This window comes from Panthera uncia, chromosome D1 (assembly GCF_023721935.1).
Source record: "Panthera uncia isolate 11264 chromosome D1, Puncia_PCG_1.0, whole genome shotgun sequence".
In the NCBI taxonomy this organism is placed as follows: Eukaryota; Metazoa; Chordata; class Mammalia; order Carnivora; family Felidae; genus Panthera; species Panthera uncia.
Window position 1 is genome coordinate 95,261,997 of NC_064808.1, and position 18,899 is coordinate 95,280,895.

Sequence of the window (18,899 nt, forward strand, 5' to 3'; positions counted from 1 at the left end):
CGGTCTTGCAATTCATGGGTTTGACCCCCGTGTCCAGTTCCACGATGATGGTGAGGAGCCAGCTTGGGATTCTTTCTCCCTCTCTCTCTGCCCCTCCCCTCCTCGAAATAAATAAGTAAACTAAAAAAAAAAAAAAAGTAAACTAAACTCAAATGTGACAGAAAATAATAAAAGTGAAAGCAGAGAGGAACAAGATAGAAAAAAAAAAAATAGGGAATCACCGAAACCAAAAGTTAATGTTTTGGAAAGATCGACAAAATAAATAAATCTATTAGGTAAATTAACTAAAATAGAAGACAGAGAGGAATCAAATTACTAAAATCAGAAGTGAAAGAAGGGATATTACTCCTAACTGTACAAAACTAAAAAGGATTGTAAGAGAGTGGTACGAATAACTATGTGTGAACAAAGTGGATAATCTAGATAAAATGGACAAATTCATAGACACACACAAACTACCAAAACTAAAAAAACCCAGAAAGTCAGATTAGACCTATAACAAGTAAGGAGATTGAATCAATAATCCAAAATCTCTGGGGGTGCCTGGTTGGCTCAGTTGGTTAAGCATCTGACTTTGGCTCAGGTCATGATCTCACAGCTGGTGAGTTCAAGCCCCACATCGGGCTCTGTGCTGACAGCTCAGAGCCTGGAGCCTGTTTCGGATTCTGTGTCTCCCTCTCTCTCTGCCCTCCCCCACTCACATTCTGTCTCTCTCTGTCTCTTAAAAATAAACACTAAACAAAGAAAGAATATTCATAAAATAGAAGAATAAAAAAAAAGAATGGAGTTCTTGGGTGGCTCAGTTGCTTAACCTTCCGACTCTTGATTTCGGTGCAGGTCATGATGACACGGTTGTGGGATAGAGCTCTGCGTTGTGCTCCACGCTGAGTGGGGACCCTGCTTGGGAGTCTCTCTCTCTCTGCCCCTCCCCCAGTTGTGCATGTGCATATGCTCTCTCTCTCTCAACATAAATAAACATTAAAAAAAATTTTTTTTAAGTTTTTAAAAAGTTTTAATATGTATTTATTTCTGAGACAGAGAGAGAGAGACAGAGCATGAGTGGGGGGGAGGGCAGAGAGAGAGAGGGAGACACAGAATCCGAAGCAGGCCCCAGGCTCGGAGCTGTCAGCACAGAGACACATGGGGCTCGAACTCACAAATCGTGAGATCATGACCCGAGCTGAAGTTGTCGCCCAACGAACTGAGCCACCCAGGCTCCCCCCCACAAAAATTTTTTTAAATCACAAATATCTGGAAAGGCTATAAAACTACTTCCTTTCCAGCTACATATCTGTGTGAGGCTCAATCTTCATATGCTTCAACCAAGCTAGCGCAGGCAGCAGTTTGAATGCAGAAGCAGATGTGAGAATACAGTGGTCTTCTCTTAAACCAGAAGTTAAAGAGATTTGCAAAAATGTTAAAACGATCTCACTGTTCTCATAATTTTTTTTTAATGTTTATTTAATTTTGAGAGACAGAGAAAGGCACAGAGTACGAGCGGGGGAGGAACAGAGAGAGAGGGAGACACAGAACACGAAGCAGGTTCCAGGCTCCCAGCTGTCAGCACAGAGCCCGACGCGGGGCTCGAACTCACAAACCGCGAGATTATGACCTGAGCTGAAGTCGGACACTTAACTGACTGAGCCACCCAGGCACCCCTCATAAATTCTTAAAATGTAATTATTTGTCATTTAAAAAGCTATTTACATTGATGTCCTATTTGGTTTATTAGCATTACTTTAAAATGTATTCATAAGTACTTTTTAAATCTCTCATTTTTTTCCGTTTATTTTTATTTTGAGAGAGGGATAGAGAGTGAGTGGGGGAGGGGCGGAGAGAGAGGGAGAGAGAGAATCCCAAGCAGGGTCTGCACTGTCAGCACAGAGCCCGAATTAGGGCTCAAACCCACAAACCATGAGACCATGACCTGAGCCAAAATCAAGAGTTACATGTTTAACCCACCGAGCCTCGCAGGCACCCCTCTGTTTCTTTTTTAAGTTTATTTATTTGTTTTGAGAGAGTGAGAGAGAGACAGAGACAGACAGAGAGAGAGAGAGAGAGAGAGAGAGAGAGATAGCGTGAGTGGAGGAGGGGCAAAGAGAGGGAGAGAGAGAGAATCCCAAGCAGCCTCCACGCTGTTAATGCAGAGCCCAATGTGAGGCTCGAACTCAACAACTGTGAAATCATGACCTGAGTGGAAATCAAGAGTCAAAACCTTAACCGAGCCACCCAAGCACCCCCTAAATCTCTCAGTTTTAATAATGTGAAAAATATCCACAGAGATAACCTACATGGCTCTTTAGAGTCTTCAATGATACTTAAGAAGGTAAAATTATCCTGAGAATACCAGATTCAGATGATCTTCCTCTACCCTTAAAACTGTTTTCAGATGACTTTATATATAGAAAACCCTAAAGACCACCAAAAAACTGTTAGAACTGATAAAGGCATTCAGCCTTGTGAGATACAAAATGAAGGACCCCCAAATCACTTGTGGGTGTGGTTTTTCTAAAGCCATATTGTTTTCCTTTTTTTTTAATGTTTGTTTGTTTGTTTAGAGAGAGGAGGAGCACAAGTGGGAGAGGGATAGAGAGAGGGAGGGAGAGAATCCAAGCTGAGAGCGCAGAGTCCGATTCGGGGACGGATCTCATGACTCCAACGCTTAACTCACTGAGTCACCCAGGCGCCCCTCACTTGTGTTTTTTTATACACTAACCAGGAACCGTCCAATAAAGATTTTTTTTTTCCCCTGCAAAAAGCATTATTGCTTCTATCTGGCCTAGGGCTTGGGAGAGAGCTGCAGGGTGGTTAAAAAGCTGCCTAGGGGCTGCCGGTAGAGGCTCTGGCAGAAGCCCCCACGCCAGGGGGTGCAGAAGGGCCCCTCAAAAGCCGTGGGCTCCGGAGGCTGCTAGGGGGCAGGAGGGTGAGTCTCTGGAAGAGACGCTGCGCAGCCCGGCCCCCGGAGCTCAGGCAAGTGCACCCCATCTTCCTGGCGAGGTTCACCTGCTCCTCTAGGATCCGGGTTTCCGGCAAGACCCAGAGTGTGTGTGGGCGGGGCTTGCAGATCCAGAAGGGCCTGCTTCGGGGTTTTCTCCTGGGCTGGGGCGGCTTCCACTGAGTTCAGGGTTTTACCCTGTCAGTCTTGGGAGGCTTCTGCTCATCCTGGAAGAGGGCACAGCCGCGGTGCGGGGTTGACATCGAGGGGCTCCCAGTGCCTTGGCGCTGGTCCTCTGCCCACTGGCGGAGGAAATGCCCCAGCCGTCCAGAGCCACACCGTCGCGGTGGAAATAGAAGCTGGGAGGGAGGGAGGGTAGGAGGCCCGCAGATGCAGGTTGATTAGGCGGCAGGCCACGTGGGTGGAATAATTCTGGCAAATCTGGGAGCTCAGTAGCTGGTCGACCACAAGGGGCTAATCTCAAAAGCAGGTGTTGGCTGGTCCCGGAGGCAGGGTGTGGTGTGAAGACGGTTCTGAAGGTTGCCTATGGACGTTGATCAGATGTTGGAAGAAATTGAAGCCTGGAGAGAGGTCAGGTAGGCCCACAGATGAAGGATGATGAGGCAGTACCAAAGTATGGACCCACAGATTACTAATTACAAAGAGATACACTTGACAATAAAGAAATCAGGCGGACACCATTTTAACTAAATGATCAAACTTATCCCAAGCCTCCCGATGTGGTACACACATCATCATCTATACAGTACTTCTTCCAAAATTAATATTATCATCGCAAAAATAGTTGGACAAATATCGAGGGACATTCTGTAAAACAACTGACCTAGACTCTTGAAAAATATTAGCCATGAAAGATTTTTTTCTCTTCTTTTTTAAAAATGGGAAACTGCTTTCTCTTTATGTAGGCCTTAGGAAGAAAATTAACTTTGGTCACATACTCCCTTTTTAAAAAATCCAGTTTTACATATTGAAGACCAATTGATCAGAGAAGTAATTTTTTTTATGTCAAATCGGGCCAAGTTTCATCAAAAATATAATACACTATGTAATTCATATTATGTAAAGATTGCTTGGGATCGTAACATTCCAAATGTATGACAGTTGCCATCCCATCCTAAGAGATGTGGAAGTATTTCCTTTCGTGTTGCTTTGGGTCAAAGGCCAGTACCTAATCTTATGCCAACAATAATTTAACTTGCTATTGGCAGTAGAAATATCCATGATGAATAGTACTACTATTACAAAGAATAATACAAGAATATTTTTCATGAACATATCACAGTATCAGATAAGATTTTATAAGAGAAAAATATACAGGAACAAAAAAGGTGAAACAGTTACCACAAACTATAAAATGTCCTCCCTGTAACTGTATTTGAAAGGTTGTAAAAGGATGGGATTGGAAATTTGATGGTGCTGGGCTATCTGGGTGGCTCAGTGGGTTAAGCAGCAGGCTCTTGGTCTCATCTCACGTCATGACCTCATGGTGTCGTGAGTTCGAGCCCCACATCAGGCTCTGCACTGATGGTCCGGAGCCTGCTTGGGATTCTCTCTGCTCCCCCTCCCCCCCCCCCCCCCAACTCATACTGTCTCTGTCTCTCTCAAAATAAATAAACTTATACATTTTTTAATAACAAAGAAGTTTGATGGTGCCAATAAGAAAGAAAATTGAGTACTGTATTTATTTATTATCTTCTACAACCCTTACTCTTTGTCAAAATGGTTATAGTCATACCCATACAAGTGTAATCCATAGTATCTGCAGGCACTCTTTTAAATAATTATAATGTGGGGCGCCTGGGTGGCTCAGTCGGTTAAGCGTCCGACTTCGGCTCAGGTCATGATCTTACGGTCCGTGAGTTCGAGCCCCGCGTCGGGCTCTGTGCTGACAGCTCAGAGTCTGGAGCCCATTTCAGATTCTGTGTCTCCCTCTCTCTCTGCCCCTCCCCTGTTCATGCTCTGTCTCTCTCTGTCTCAAAAATAAATAAACGTTAAAAAAAAATTTTTTTAAATAAATAATTATAATGTAAAAGTCTGTGCTGTATAGTCCCCCACTGTCCATTATAATAAGGCTTTTATTTATATTCATTTTGATTCCAGTATAGTTAACATACAGCGTTATATTAGTTTCAGGTGTACAAGAGAGTGATTCAACCATTCTATATCTATACATTATTCAGTGCTCATCACGATAGGTATACTTTTTTTTGTAAGTTTATTTGAGAGAGAGAGAGAGAGCGCACATGCACGGGGGAGGGGCAGAGAGAGAGAGTGAGAGAGAGAGAATCCCAAGCAGGCTCTTCCCTGCCAGCACAGAGCCCAACACAGGGCTTGATCCCTCGAACCATGAGATCATGACCTGAGCTGAAATCAAAAGCTGGACACTTAACCCACTGAGCCACCCAGGCACCCCATCATAAGAACCTTCTTAATCCCTTTCATTTATTTTACTCATCCTTCACCCACCTCCCCTCTGGCAGCTGCCAATTTGTTCTCTATGGTTAACAGCCTGTTTTTTGGTTTGTCTCCTTTTTCTTTGTTCCTTTGTTTTGTTTCTTAAATTCCACATATGAATGAAATCATGTGGTATTTGTCTTTCTCTGATTTATATCACGTAGCATTATACTCTCTAGATCCATCCATGGTGTTGCAAATGGCAAGACTTTACTCTTTTTTATGGCTGAGTTACACACACACACACACACACACACACACACACCACATCTCTCTCTCTTTTTTTTAATGTTTATTATTTATTTTGAGAGAGACAGAGAGAAAGAGAATCCCAAGCAGCTCCAGCCATCAGCGTGGAGCCCGACACAGGGCTTGATCCCATGACCATGAGACCATGACCTGAACAGAGATCAAGAGCCAGACGCTCAACCAACTGAGCCACCTAGGTGACTCTATCACATCTTCTTTATCCATTCACGTATTGATGGACAATCGGGCTATTTCCATGATTTGACTGTTGTGAATAATGCTGCAATACACATAGAGGTACATATATCTTTTTGAATTAGTGTTTTCATGTTCTTTGGGTAAATATCCAGTAGTGTAATTACTAGATCATATGGTAATTCCATTTTTAATTTTTTGAAGAACCTCCATACTGTTTTCCACAGTGGCTGTACCAGTCTGCACTCCCACCAACAGTGCATAAGTGTTTCTTTTTCTCGACATCCTCTCCAACACTTGTTTCTTGTCCTTTTGATTTTAGCCATTCTGCAGGTGTGATGTGATATCTCATTTTTTTTAAGTTTATTTATTTATTTAGAGAGAGAGAGAGAGAGAGTGGACGTGGGGGAGGGGCAGAGTGAGAGAGAGAGAATCCCAAGAAGGGACAATCTCTACACTGTCAGAGCAGAGCCCGACACGGGGCTGGAACTCATGAACTGTGAGGTCATGACCTGAGCCGAGACCTAGAGTCAGATGCTTAACCGACTGAGCCACCCAGGCAGCCCATCTCATTGTGGTTTTGATTTGCATTTCCCTGATAATGAGTGATGTTGAGCATCTTTTCATGTGTCTGTGGGCCATCTGTATGTCTTTGGAGAAATGTCTATTCATGTCTTCTGCCTATTTTACAAATTAATTATTTTTGAGTAATCTCTGTACCCAATGTGGGGCTTGAACTCACAACCTTGAGATCAAGAGTTGCATGCTCTACTGACTGAGCCAGCCAGGCATCCCTCTTCCACCCATTTTTAATTGGATTATTTGCTTTGTGGTGTTGAGTTTATATAAAGTATCTTTATATATTTTGGATACTAACACTTTATTGGATATGTCATTTGCAAATATCTTCTCCCATTGAGTAGGTTATCTTTTAGTTTTGTTGGGGATCCTTCACTTCATCCGGGTGCTCAGTTAGCTTGAAGTTCTTCAGCAGATTCTTCTTTCTCTGTGAACCACTTTCAGAGTCATTTGGACTTTCAGAATCAGGTGAATCATTATCATCATCATCATCATCATCGTCATCTCCAGCCATATTACCTTCTGCGCCATGATCCTCCTACCTCACTGAAGCCAAGTCTACAATGTCCTCAATATCTTTCTGATAGTTTACTATCCGTACTTTGCTGATATTAAGACTCCCAGTTCTTCATTACTTTTATCTTCTCCTAAATCGGCTGCCTCCCAATTGCTAGATCCAAGATTGTCATCTGGGAGGCTGAATGCTTCATCTTTCTGCTCATGGGAATCCCTGGCTGCATTCATTGTTCTGGGTACCCAGACGGGAAATGAGGGGAAATACCGAACCCACCCACGATTCTCATCAGAATCCAATCAAGGGGCACCTGGGCGGCTCAGTCGGTTGCGCATCTGACTTTGGCTCAGGTCATGATCTCAGTTTGTGAGTTTGAGCCCTGTGTTGGGCTCTGTGCTGACAGCTCGGAGCCTGGAGCCTGCTTCAGATTCTGTGTCTCCCTCTATCTCTGCCCCTCCCTCACTTGTGCTCTCTCTGTCTCTCAAAAAATGAATACATGTTAACAAAATAAAAATAAAATAAGAGCTTTCATGAGGCATTCTGGAGTGGCACTGGTGGTGGCTGATTGCAGGCTTCTCCTCCCTTCCCTGATCACCTTCCTAATCTAAAAGATCTTTGCTGTCAACTTTGGAACACTTAGAATTCTTTCAGCAATTCTCCAGTAGTCTGTGAAAGCGATTACCTAAATTTTCTAAATTCTTATCTAAATCTTCTGTTGAGGGTCTCCTGGCTGGCTCAGCTGGTGGAGTATGTGACTCTTGATCTTGGAGTTGTGAGTTCGGGCCCCACTTAGAGAATATTTAGAAAAATAAGATCTTTAAAAAATAATAATAAATCTTCTGTTGAGTCCTCACATGAACCTATGAGGTTGGTAAGAAACTGGGGTTCATAGAAATTATTACCCGAGGTCACATTGTTAAAATGTAGTGGGTCCAGGATTAGAATTTAAGGTTTATTCCTGGCCAGGCACTTTAAACACCCCGTGTATTTTGTCTTAACTTTGTCCCCAACAGTCTGATTACAAATCAAATGTTCATACTGTATTTATTGAAGACTGCTTTAATTTCTTACAGAAAAGACTGTGCTCTCTACAAGGCCTTTTCCAGACTGTTAACGCGGAACAGTGATTGGTAGCGGGAGGCGCTCACTAAAAACTGGTATGTTGAATGCCATCGGTTAAAGAAGGGACCTACGAGTCCAGCCCCTAAGGGGCGCTGTTCTCACCCAAGGACCAGTACTACGGGCAGCTTTGGACTACACCCTTGGAGGTGGACTTGGCTCTCAGCCAGCGAGGCGCAGGCGGAGGCCCCGCCCCCTAGCGAGTGCAGGCGCATGCGCATGCGGTCCCGCCTCCGGGCTCTCTCCTATTCCGGCTCCCGCCTGCGTGCAGGTAGCGGGACAAATGCTGGGGAGGGGTGCCGCCTGAAGGCGGGGCTGGAGGGGGAGTCTCGGGTCTTGGGGCTCCTTTGTTAGAGCCCCAGTAAAGGTTGCCGTAACTTCCGATCCAAAGCGGAGGTGTTCCTGCAGCTGCCCCTTCTGGGATGAGGGGCAGTTCCTGGGTCTGGGGGCCTCTGAGGCGCTGCTCCGCACCAGCCTGCACCTGCTTTTTTTTGTCGCACTAGTCCGGTGTCTCCGTACCTCTCCGGCTGCCGGGTCTGTGGCCTCGCAGCCCGAGTCAGGTGTCCTGGGTAGCTTGAGGACACGGGGCTGGGCAGGTGCCGAGAGCCTGCGCCTGGCCCCGTCCTGCTGGGCTGAGCCACTAGGCGCCTGGAGCGAGGAGCCTCCGGGAGACTATGAGCGGTCGCCTGCTCGGCTCTCGCCTACGCCTTCTGCTCCAATTGCTTTCCTAATCGAGCGGAAAAGCCGGGGGCGTGTTGCCGGGGCCCCAGAACGCTAGCGGGCTCGGCAGTGCAGCCTGAAGTCCGCGGGTGGACCTTCCCGCCCACGGGTCGTGCTGTCACTCGCCCTGCAGCCCCCAGCCAGCCAGAGGGCACCCCACACTGGCGTCATAGGATAAAGGGACCCGAGGCAGCTGAGTGACCATGACCGCAGGCTTTACAGGGGCTTTCAGTGCAACAGGGGCTTGCCCTGGGAAGTTCCCCTCGCTTACAATTCTGCAACTATCCATAAACAGCTACATCCCGATGTGTGCTAGGCATTGGGAGTTACAGGGCTTGAGTCAGCAGCCCTAAGAAGGCTTGGAAGTGGGGGTATGTGTCTGAGTGTGTGTGTGTGTGCGTGTAGAAACTAACCGAGCACCTAGTGCAGTGTCTGGCAACCAGTAAACCTTGGCTGAATGAATGAGAAGGTAGGTGGCTGAGGGAGCAGGGCTAGAGAGGGCAGCTCTGTTTTATCCCACCCCTGCCTCCCCTGGGCTCAGGCAGACAAAAGTAATTAGGTTGAGCCTTTAATCACAGCTGGTTTCACAGGCAGGCGGACAAGGAAGAGCGGAGAAAGGCAGAAATTCTAGGGACGCAGCGTGCTGGCTTATGGGCAGTGCCTCCCTCTGGGACCCCCTCCAGCCCCCACAGATTCTCCGACAGTAATCTCCTGTTTTCTTGTCTCCCTCAGGACACTGGGTTCCCTACGAGCTGCCCCAGGCTTAATGATTGTCCAGAAGGTGGCTATAAAGGGAGCCTGGGAGGCTGGGTGGAGGAGGGAACAGAGAAAGCCTAACTCAGCAGATCTGGTCACTGAGAGAGCCACAGGCAGGAGCTGTGGTCGGAGGCTTCGCGTCTTGGCCACTGGGGCCTGCTCCCTTCCACCATGGCCGCCCAAGGCTACGGCTATTACCGCGCTGTGATCTTCTCAGCCATGTTTGGAGGCTACAGCCTGTACTACTTCACCCGCAAGACCTTCTCCTTTGTCATGCCGTCGTTGGTGGAGGAGATCCCTCTGGACAAGGACGACTTGGGTGAGCCACGGAAGGGCAGGGTGGTGGGCCCTGGGACCCAGGACCCGTAGGACAAGTTGGTGTTGGTGGCAGTGTCGTGCATAAAGGCACGTAGCGTGTGTGGAGCGTCTGCACAGTGGAGGGTAGGGAGAGTCGGCACACGCCGACCGGACTCTGAAAACCATACGCCTGGCTGTGGGCTAAGCACCAGGAGTGTGTAGTCGATACGCGTCTGAGGAGGGCTGCCTATGTGATGTGTCTTTGTGTGCCTGTGACCCACATGCGCCCCCAGAGGTCTGGCTTATTCCGAGTATGTTTAGGGGGCTTCTGGGCATGGTTTCCACACCTCGTGGGTGCGTGCTAAGACCACAGGGTGCACGCTGGCCACTGACGTCGTAAGCAATGGGAACTGGAGAGCTGGCACAGGAACTTCACGTGGCCCCGCACGCTACATTTCAGGGGGGATAACGTCCTCGATTCCAATTCTAAGCTCTTTGCCCCATGCCCAGAGGTGGGGGTGACGGAATTGCTAGAAGCCCTGGGTCGGCATCCAGGGTGAGGAGGAAATGTAATCAGGCATGGGTAAATCCCAGGGTGGGGCTGCCCTGTTCTCCCCTTCTTGCCCCCTGACAGCTGCAGCGGGAACTCTCCAGGTTGAAAAGTCAAGGGTCAGCCTGGGGCTAGCGCCGGCGGTGAGGAGGGGTAGCGGCGCCCCCTGAATGGGTGCTGGGATTCCAACACAGGCTGCTTCTGGTCCCCTTGGAAGGAACCTATCTCACCCTGCCAGGCACCTCTACACCCGTGACCCCATGCCTTCCTCCGTCCCTCCTGTGCCCTTGCCCTGGCCCCTAACCCCCTAGGTGTGCTGCTTCCTGCTCCCCTCCCCTGCAGGGCTCATCACCAGCAGCCAGTCGGCAGCCTACGCCATCAGCAAGTTTGTGAGCGGGGTGCTGTCTGACCAGATGAGTGCCCGCTGGCTCTTCTCTTCCGGGCTGCTTCTGGTCGGCCTGGTCAACGTAGTCTTTTCCTGGAGCTCCATGGTACCTGTCTTTGCTGCTCTCTGGTTCCTCAATGGCCTGGCACAGGGGCTGGGCTGGCCCCCCTGTGGGAAGATCCTGCGGAAGGTGAGTGTCTGCTCCCAAGAAGCCAGTTGAGACTGGCCGAGGGGATACCTACAGGGCATGTGGGAGTACCAGCACCCCCATCCCAGAGCGGGTTCCTCGGGAGTTCCAGTCCAACTCCTGTTGCTCGTCGAGATATTTTAGGAGCTAAACATGGTGGGATCAGGTGGCAGATGAGGGAATTGGCCCTGCCAAGTAGAGGCGCCCTCTTCCTCGTCCCTGTAATGTGAGCTTCTAGGTCCGCCCCTGCCCCACCTGACCCTCACCTTCAACGTGTTTAACGTGGGCACCTACTCTGAACCCTCTGCCCCACAGTGGTTTGAGCCATCTCAGTTTGGCACCTGGTGGGCCGTCCTGTCAACCAGCATGAACCTGGCTGGAGGGCTGGGCCCTATCCTGGCAACCATCCTCGCCCAGAGCTATAGCTGGCGCAGCACGCTGGCCCTGTCTGGGGCGCTCTGTGTAGTTGTCTCCTTCCTCTGTCTCCTGCTCATCCACAATGAACCTGCTGACGTTGGGCTCCGGAACCTGGACCCCGCCCCCTCCAAGGACAAGAAGGGTGAGCACGCACCCAAGCCGAATCCCTGGGGCACCTTCATCCACCATTCATTTGGCAGACTTTCACTGAGGTCTGGCTGTATGCCTGGCCCTGTGCTAGCCGATGGAGGCAGGGGGAGGGATGGTGGTGGCAAGTTGGTGGGGAGTAAATAAAACTCCGTTCCAAGAGACACTTAAGTATCAGACAAGCGGCAGAGCCAACAAATGCTGTGTGACTCATGTTATATCCCGGTCCTTCCTCACAGCAGAGCCAGGCTTCCCTGTCCTGTCCTGAACAGCATCCTAAGCTTAAGTGGCTTGGGTGCCTTCCTCCATGTGCCCTGGTCCCTGTTTCATTTGCTGAGGCCTATAGTGGAGGCGACAGGGTAGAACAGTGGGTGAAGGGGTGCCTTCCTGCTGGTCCCTGGCTGTGTGGATGGACTCTGGCCCTGTGGCTGGCTAATGAGTGGTGGGGGCTCAGTCGGGGCAGAGCAGCAAGAGTGGAGCCTCAGGCCTGGCTTCTCCTGCCCCCAGGCTCCTCGAAGGAGGAGAGTACTTTACAGGAGCTGCTGCTGTCCCCCTACCTGTGGGTACTCTCCACGGGCTACCTCGTGGTATTTGGAGTAAAGACCTGCTGTACTGACTGGGGCCAGTTCTTCCTCATCCAGGAGAAAGGACAATCCGTCCTCGTGGGTAAGATGAGTTTGGAACGGGGGTGGGCCTAGGGAGCAGGAGTCAATGAAGGGGATGGGAAGTTTAGGCCCAGCTTCTCTTTATCCCTTCCTTCTTTCCCTGAGGCCAGGCACTACTCAGACAGCTGTGGTCGGTCACCCTTGGGGACCCTGTACCTCTCTGGGTTTAAGCCAGTCTGGGACAACCCCAGTGTGTAACACCCACCCTTCCTTTCCCTCTTCCCACCACAACTCCCTACTCCAGGTAGCTCCTACATGAGTGCCCTGGAGGTTGGGGGCCTTGTAGGCAGCATCGCAGCTGGCTACCTGTCAGACCGGGCCATGGCAAAGGTGAGTGGGCAGACGGGACAGGAAGGAGGAGGGTCCCTTTAAATCTTCCCAGTGTGACTGGGACAGGCACCAGAGAGGCGGGAGCCCTGGGGCACGGGCAGGCTGGCATAAGCCAGTTTAGGTTGGGGGAGGTTGGAATGATTCCAGGCTGCTGTTATTTGCTGGGGGTGTGAAGGTTAAGACTCTTGGGGAAAAGGCTTTAAATGATGTCAAGGAGAGCTGGAATGTCTCTCAGCCTGGCAGTGGGCTTCTCCACAGCCCCAGGAAAACTGGGGTTGAGGAGGAAGCAGGTGCAGCTTGCCAGCACATGTCCCGACCCTGCCCCGTGGTGGAGGAAGGGATGTTGTGGAGTTTGGCCTCTGAACACAACGAGCAGGTCCCGGGGCCTCCCAGAGCTGCCCGGGGCCAAGAGCTGTGGTGGGATTGCCAAAGACCTGTCAGCAGAGGCCCTGCTGTATCAGAGTCCAGGGGTGGAGGTTCTCTGCTGCTTTTAGGCCCTGACATTGCTGGGACTGTATCCACAGGCAGGCCTATCCATCTACGGGAACCCTCGCCATGGCCTGTTGCTGCTCATGATGGCTGGCATGACCGTGTCCATGTACCTCTTCCGGGTCACTGTGACCAGTGACTCCTCCAAGGTAAATAAGGAGGGCCTGGCCCACAACAGGCACAAGGATGAGAAAGCGAGGGCCGCCGACTCTCAGGCTTCCTCTCCCTGGCTCCACCCTGGCCCAGGCCTTTCTTTGCCTCTCAGATCTCCCTTTCCAGGTCTGTCTTACCTCGTGTCCTCTTTGTACTTTGGTGCCCCTCCTGGACTCGGGACTTGGTTTCCTTTTCTTTCCTGTGCTCCTCTAGGATGTTGCTTTCTGGACTCCAGCTCTTCACCCTCTCGCTGAGCTCACAGGCTTTACGGAGCACGAGGTGCCTTATCTCTGGTTTTCTTCCTGGTTTGTCTTACCGTTGTCCTACTGTCTTCCTTGCCCCTAGCCAATCCAGCTAGCATGAGTTCTGAGAAGAGATAGCATCTAACTGGGAGGGATGGCTTCTGTACCTCCTTCACCTACCCACACAGGCCCTCGGGTTGGCTCGGTGTGGCACTCACTCCTCTAGCTCTGTCCTGTCCATTATATCAGAAAGTGGGGTGAGGGAGGTCATTTCCTGTGTCCTTACTACAGTTATTTGTTCTGTCCTCTGGCAGAGGTAGATAGGTAGGTAGGCTCTCTCAAACTCTGAATGCCACTCTGTGCTGCCCTTGCAGCTCTGGATCCTGGTGTTGGGAGCTCTGTTCGGTTTCTCCTCCTATGGTCCCATTGCCTTGTTCGGAGTTATAGCCAATGAGAGTGCTCCTCCCAACTTGTGCGGCACCTCCCATGCCATCGTGGGACTCATGGCCAACGGTAAGCGGAGTCTCCACCTCACCCCTACTTGTGCCTCGCACTTAAGCCAGCTATAGGCTGGGGCAGGCCCCGCCGGCCCTAGCCTCACAAATGACCCAGACTCTTCCCCTCCTCCTTGGCAGTGGGCGGCTTTCTGGCTGGGCTGCCCTTCAGCACCATTGCCAAGCACTATAGCTGGAGCACAGCCTTCTGGGTGGCCGAAGTGATCTGTGCAGTCAGCACAGTCGCCTTCTTTCTGCTACGAAACATCCGCACCAAGATGGGCCGAGTGCCCAAGAAGGTTGAGTGAAGACAGTACAGGCACCTGTGCATCCTCTCCCACCTGTGGACCTTCCCCTCCCTGCACAGGGCTGGGGAGGTGCGGGGGCGGGGAGAAAGAAAGTGGGGCTGCTCTGGCTACCGATGAACCTTGGATCGCCTTTTTTGCTCCTTTTCCCTCGCCCAGGTGGCGCTGGAAGTTATCAGTGGCTAATGAGGTCCCAGCTCCCCATCCTGTGCCCTATTTAAAAGACAACTTTTGTTCTTGGACTTCATTAGCTCCAATTTCCTGCCTTCAAACAGGAAACCCCTACAGTGAGGGAGTCTCCAATACCCTCTTCCTCTCCTGAACCCTGCCCCACCCCCACCCCACCCCACCCCACCCCATCCCACCCCATCCCCACAAGAGGTGAGGCTCCTCCTGTAGCTGCGGGGCACCAATGGGCCATGATTTCTGCCCTAAGGCCTCTTAGCACACGGTGACTGTTCTTGCCAATACCTCAAGATTCCAGGCAGAGAGGAGGCCATCACTCTCACCAATACCCCGGGAACACCGGGGCCTGGGTGGGAGGGAGGAAGACTTGATAAAGAGATTAAAACTAGATTTGATACTAAACACAGTGAGCCATTCTTTCAAAAGGGGTATTACAGACCAAAGACAGTTTTCCTTGGAAAATATTCTCTTGCTACCTGCTTTTTCCACCCCAAAAAGGACAGACTTCATTTCCTTGGAATGGGAGATCTGACATATACTCCTTTTAGCTTATGTCTCCTTTGCCTTCAACTTTACACTGTATAATTCAATGATCATTTTAGAGATGAAGCTACTGGGTTTCAGACAAATTAAATACTTTGATGGAGGGAATCAGTAAACAGTGGCTTATGATTTTTTTTTTAATGTTTATTTATTTTTGAGAGAAGGAGATAGAGGGTGAGCAGGAGAGGGCCAGAAAGAGGGGGAAACAAGAATCGGAAGCAGGCTCCACGCTGTCAGCACAGAGCCCGACACGGGGCTCGAACTCACAAACTGTGAGATCATGACCTGAATTGAAGTCGGCCACTCAACTGACTGAGCCACCTAGGCGCTCCGAACAGTGGCTTATGATAGCATAGTCAGAAAGCCTGGGTTCAAACTCACGCAGTTAGTAACTAGCTTTGAGACTCTGAGGCATAGAGTGTCTGTACCTTGCTAAATCTCTTGTCCATAGTAGAATGTACCCCCTGAGATTAGGGTGAGGTTTAAGTTTGATAAAGCAGTAAAGGCTGGCTATAAACATTTGATAAATATTCCACCATCACCCTAGAAATCAGCAATTCTGGAACTAGACCAAGGTCCTGACTTAAAGCCCCAAGTTCATTCATTTAATGAACACTTATTTTTTTCTATTGGAACATATCTCATCTCAGAATTCTCTTCTCATTCCTGTCTACCCACCAGATCCTTTCCCCCCAAACCATCAATTAGGATAGCAAACACAGATCAAAGGAATGTTTATTTAGCATTTATGGACCTACTCCCTCCATAAATAAGTCTGTACAGAGTTGGGAAATAGGCCCACGATAGACACGGGAGGGCAGAGAGCAGTATTAAGGCTCAGGGATCAGTATGTGTCATCAGGCTCTGCACCCTCCCATTGTCAAGTGCACTAAGGAAGCTGTGAGGATCTCCATCGGAGTGGATACAGCAGACTTCCTGCTGCAGGATCTCTCAAAATTTGGGAGATCCATTGCAGGCTCAGCCTATGACCCAGGTCCAAAAGTTCCAGCCTTCTCTGCCACCTCCAGGGCTAACTTCAGGTTCTGGTCAAACAGCTCACACCTAGGCCAGACCCAAGTGGCACAGATGAGGACAAAGTGTAAAGTCTCAGACTCTTCCCCACTTTGGGTGCCGAGGTAGAGCCAGTGGAAACTCTTCCATGAAGAAGGATATGAACCCCATAGGAAAGTCTTTAGTCTTTCAAAATAGCAAGAAAAGGCGTCACTTTTGTTTTATTTGAAAAATAACTCTTCTTACACTTTTGAAAAATATCCTTGGGGAAGAGCACAAAGAGAAGGGTGAGGACGCTTTGACCAATATCTGGGGAGGGCGACTACCTACCTGATAGGCATTTCCAGGGAGTAGAATGGATTCTTGAGGGCAAAGTCTGAGTAAATCTCATAAATCTTTCGGAGAAGAGAATCTATTCCAGCTTGCCTGGGATCTGCCAGTACCACAAACTTGATCCCTGGAGAAGGGCCAGGAATGGTTACCAAAGAGTGGAGAAAAGCAAATAACATCATTCTGTGTGTGTGTAGCATTTTCATAAGCCCATTTTTACTTTTATCCTATTGCTCCGTAAAGCAGGAAAACCAAGACTGTGCATCTGTAAGACCAGAGCAGTAACATGACTTTATCACATCACCCAACTGAATCAGACCAAGCTTTGATTTCTAGCTCTGTCACTTAATTCCTAGTCTTGTGGTCCCTCGGCAGCAAGTGCCAGGCAGGAAACAAATTCAGGAAGTTTTCAATTATCCCCATTAAGGGAGTGAGGCAATGACATGATCCAAAGGTCATTTCCATTTGGCATTCAAGTTTCATTTGGAAACACTTACCAAAACATGTGCAACATTAAGGTTTTATCTGCACAAAAGATAACCATGGCTGAGCGTGCTGGGTGGTGTGGGCAAAACTGGCATCAGATTAAATATTGGTTTTAGAGTTGCAAAACAGATGTGTCTGTGCAATTGTCCCAGGAAAAGCTAACCACCACCCCCTTGCTTACCAAAGTTGTCTCTGGTCAGTCCCTTCCCCCAACCAGCCCCCAGTGCATCCCTTTGGCCTATCTGAAGACGCATACCTGTCAGTGTCTGGAAACAGTGCAGTTTGAACGTGTCGGTCTCCAGCATCTCAATGCCTGAGCTGCCCTGTTCTGGAGACAGCTGGGAACCGATTGCGAACAGCCTATTTGCAAAGGAGGTAAGGTTGGGAATGCACCCCACTGTTTTAAGGGAGGGGTGCTGCTCAAACTTTTCCACTGAAGTAACCCTAGCTGCTGAGGAGTTTACATTACACTCTGAGAGGTCAGAAGAGGCAGTGTGATGGTTTGTGAGTTTGAGCCCTGCGTCAGGTTCTGTGCTGACAGCTCAGCCTGGAGCCTGCTTCAGATTGTCTCCCCTCTCTCTGCCCTCCCTCTCTTGCTTGGGAGCTCTCTCTCTCTCTCTCTCTCTCAAAAATAAACAAACATTAAAAAAAAAAAAAAGGAAGAGGCAGCTTCCTCAATTGCCTAGCAGAAGCACCAAAATTTCTTTAAAATTCATTTGAACTTTGCATGTAGTTTACACTCCTACTCTGCTGTAAAGCATTTTACCTTGAAAGCTTTGGGTGAAATTAACACTGGGACTATGGCCAGGGTTACTTACCCCATGACTATAATTATCCAGCATAGGTCATACTATAGTTGAGAGCAGGAAAAGGTCTTAAAGATCATTTAGTTCAGTTACCTTAAAGACTTAGAAACCAAAGCTGAGGGAAGTTGACTTACACAAGATCACACCATTGCCAGTATTATCTAAAGCCTAGTTATACTGGACTCGTTCTTTTTCTTTTCATAACACAAGAACTGATGACCTAAAAGGAGGCAAAGAGGGGCGCCTGGGTGGCTCGGCTGGTTGAGCGTCCGGCTCTTGGTTTCCGCTCGGGTCACAATTTCCTGGCTCCTGGGTTCGAGCTCTGTATCGGCTCCCTGCTGACACTGCAGAGCCTGCTTGGAAATCACCCTTTCCCTCTCTTTCTGCCCCTCCCTTGCTTGCGCGTGCTCTCTCAAAATAAATAAGCTTAAAAAAAAGAAAAGGCAAAGAAAGGTAAGCACTGCTGCTCAGGAGACTTCCCGCAGAACCACACTAATCCAGCTAGCCTAAGGGCCAAGTGAAGGCCAAAAGGCACTAGACAGGGTTGGGGGACTTACGAGTGAAACATGGAGGCCAGCATGAGCTTCTCATTGGAGGTGAGGCGGGGTCGGCCGAACCGAATGGACACCGGGTAATTAGCAGGGTTGCCCAGGTACTCCAGCACCTCTTTCCCATCGGCCGTGTACTTGCCGTTCACGTCCACGCCATTGATGGCCAGCACTGCGTGGCCCACTGTAGAGGTGAAGCTAAGGGTCAACGAAGCCCCAGCGTGGGGACTCCGCTGATGGGACCAGCGACCCGGCCTCACCCCCTCTCCCCCCACCCTACTGCCCAGCAGAGACACCAGCCCACTCCGCAGCACCGGGCCCGCCCATCGGACGCAATCCTAGCCCACCCCGGATGCCGTCGCGCTGGCCGAAGGCAACCAGCACACGCTCGTCGTGCAGCTTGAGCAGCAGATCAAGAGGGTAACTGAAAGTTTTCTCAGCCTCGGCCCGTGGCGCGTAGCTGTCCAACTGGTAGATGAGGCCGCCAGCTTTGTTCACCACGTACACGCTAAAAATCGCCATTGCGGCCGCTGCCCCTCAGAGGCGGGGATTCGGCTTCTTCCAGACGGCCCCGCCCCGGAACCGCAGTCGCGGGACCCGCCCCTCGCCCCCGCCCCCTCCTCCCAGCCTCGCAAAGCCGGCGCCTGCGCACTTGTAGCACCACGCTTAGCGGGATCGTGGGGGTAGTTACGGAGGCCGGCAGATTGTTTTCTCTCTTTATTAGTTTCCAGGACCAGGGGATAGCGACGTGTGACTACCTCACAACTAGCGGCAAAGTCCAAAAGG

The 18,899-nt window shown here is 49.8% G+C and overlaps 2 protein-coding genes across 2 annotated transcripts; one reads left to right on the top strand and one right to left on the bottom strand.

Annotated features, from left to right (window-relative positions):
• Positions 1-8,274: 8,274 nt before the first annotated feature.
• On the top strand, positions 8,275-15,087 carry SLC37A4 (solute carrier family 37 member 4). Its single transcript, XM_049612334.1, has 9 exons — positions 8,275-8,337; positions 9,519-9,861; positions 10,732-10,964; positions 11,277-11,520; positions 12,033-12,191; positions 12,435-12,520; positions 13,045-13,158; positions 13,779-13,917; positions 14,040-15,087. Exons 2-9 carry the CDS (start codon positions 9,714-9,716, stop codon positions 14,204-14,206), a joined length of 1,290 nt encoding a protein of 429 aa, XP_049468291.1. The 5' UTR covers positions 8,275-8,337; positions 9,519-9,713; the 3' UTR covers positions 14,207-15,087.
• Positions 15,088-15,649: 562 nt separating this feature from the next.
• On the bottom strand, positions 15,650-18,690 carry TRAPPC4 (trafficking protein particle complex subunit 4). Its single transcript, XM_049612458.1, has 5 exons — positions 18,461-18,690; positions 18,123-18,297; positions 17,016-17,119; positions 16,274-16,400; positions 15,650-15,994 (listed from the first exon to the last, which is right to left on the bottom strand). Exons 1-5 carry the CDS (start codon positions 18,633-18,635, stop codon positions 15,916-15,918), a joined length of 660 nt encoding a protein of 219 aa, XP_049468415.1. The 5' UTR covers positions 18,636-18,690; the 3' UTR covers positions 15,650-15,915.
• Between the last annotated feature and the right edge of the window lie 209 nt (positions 18,691-18,899).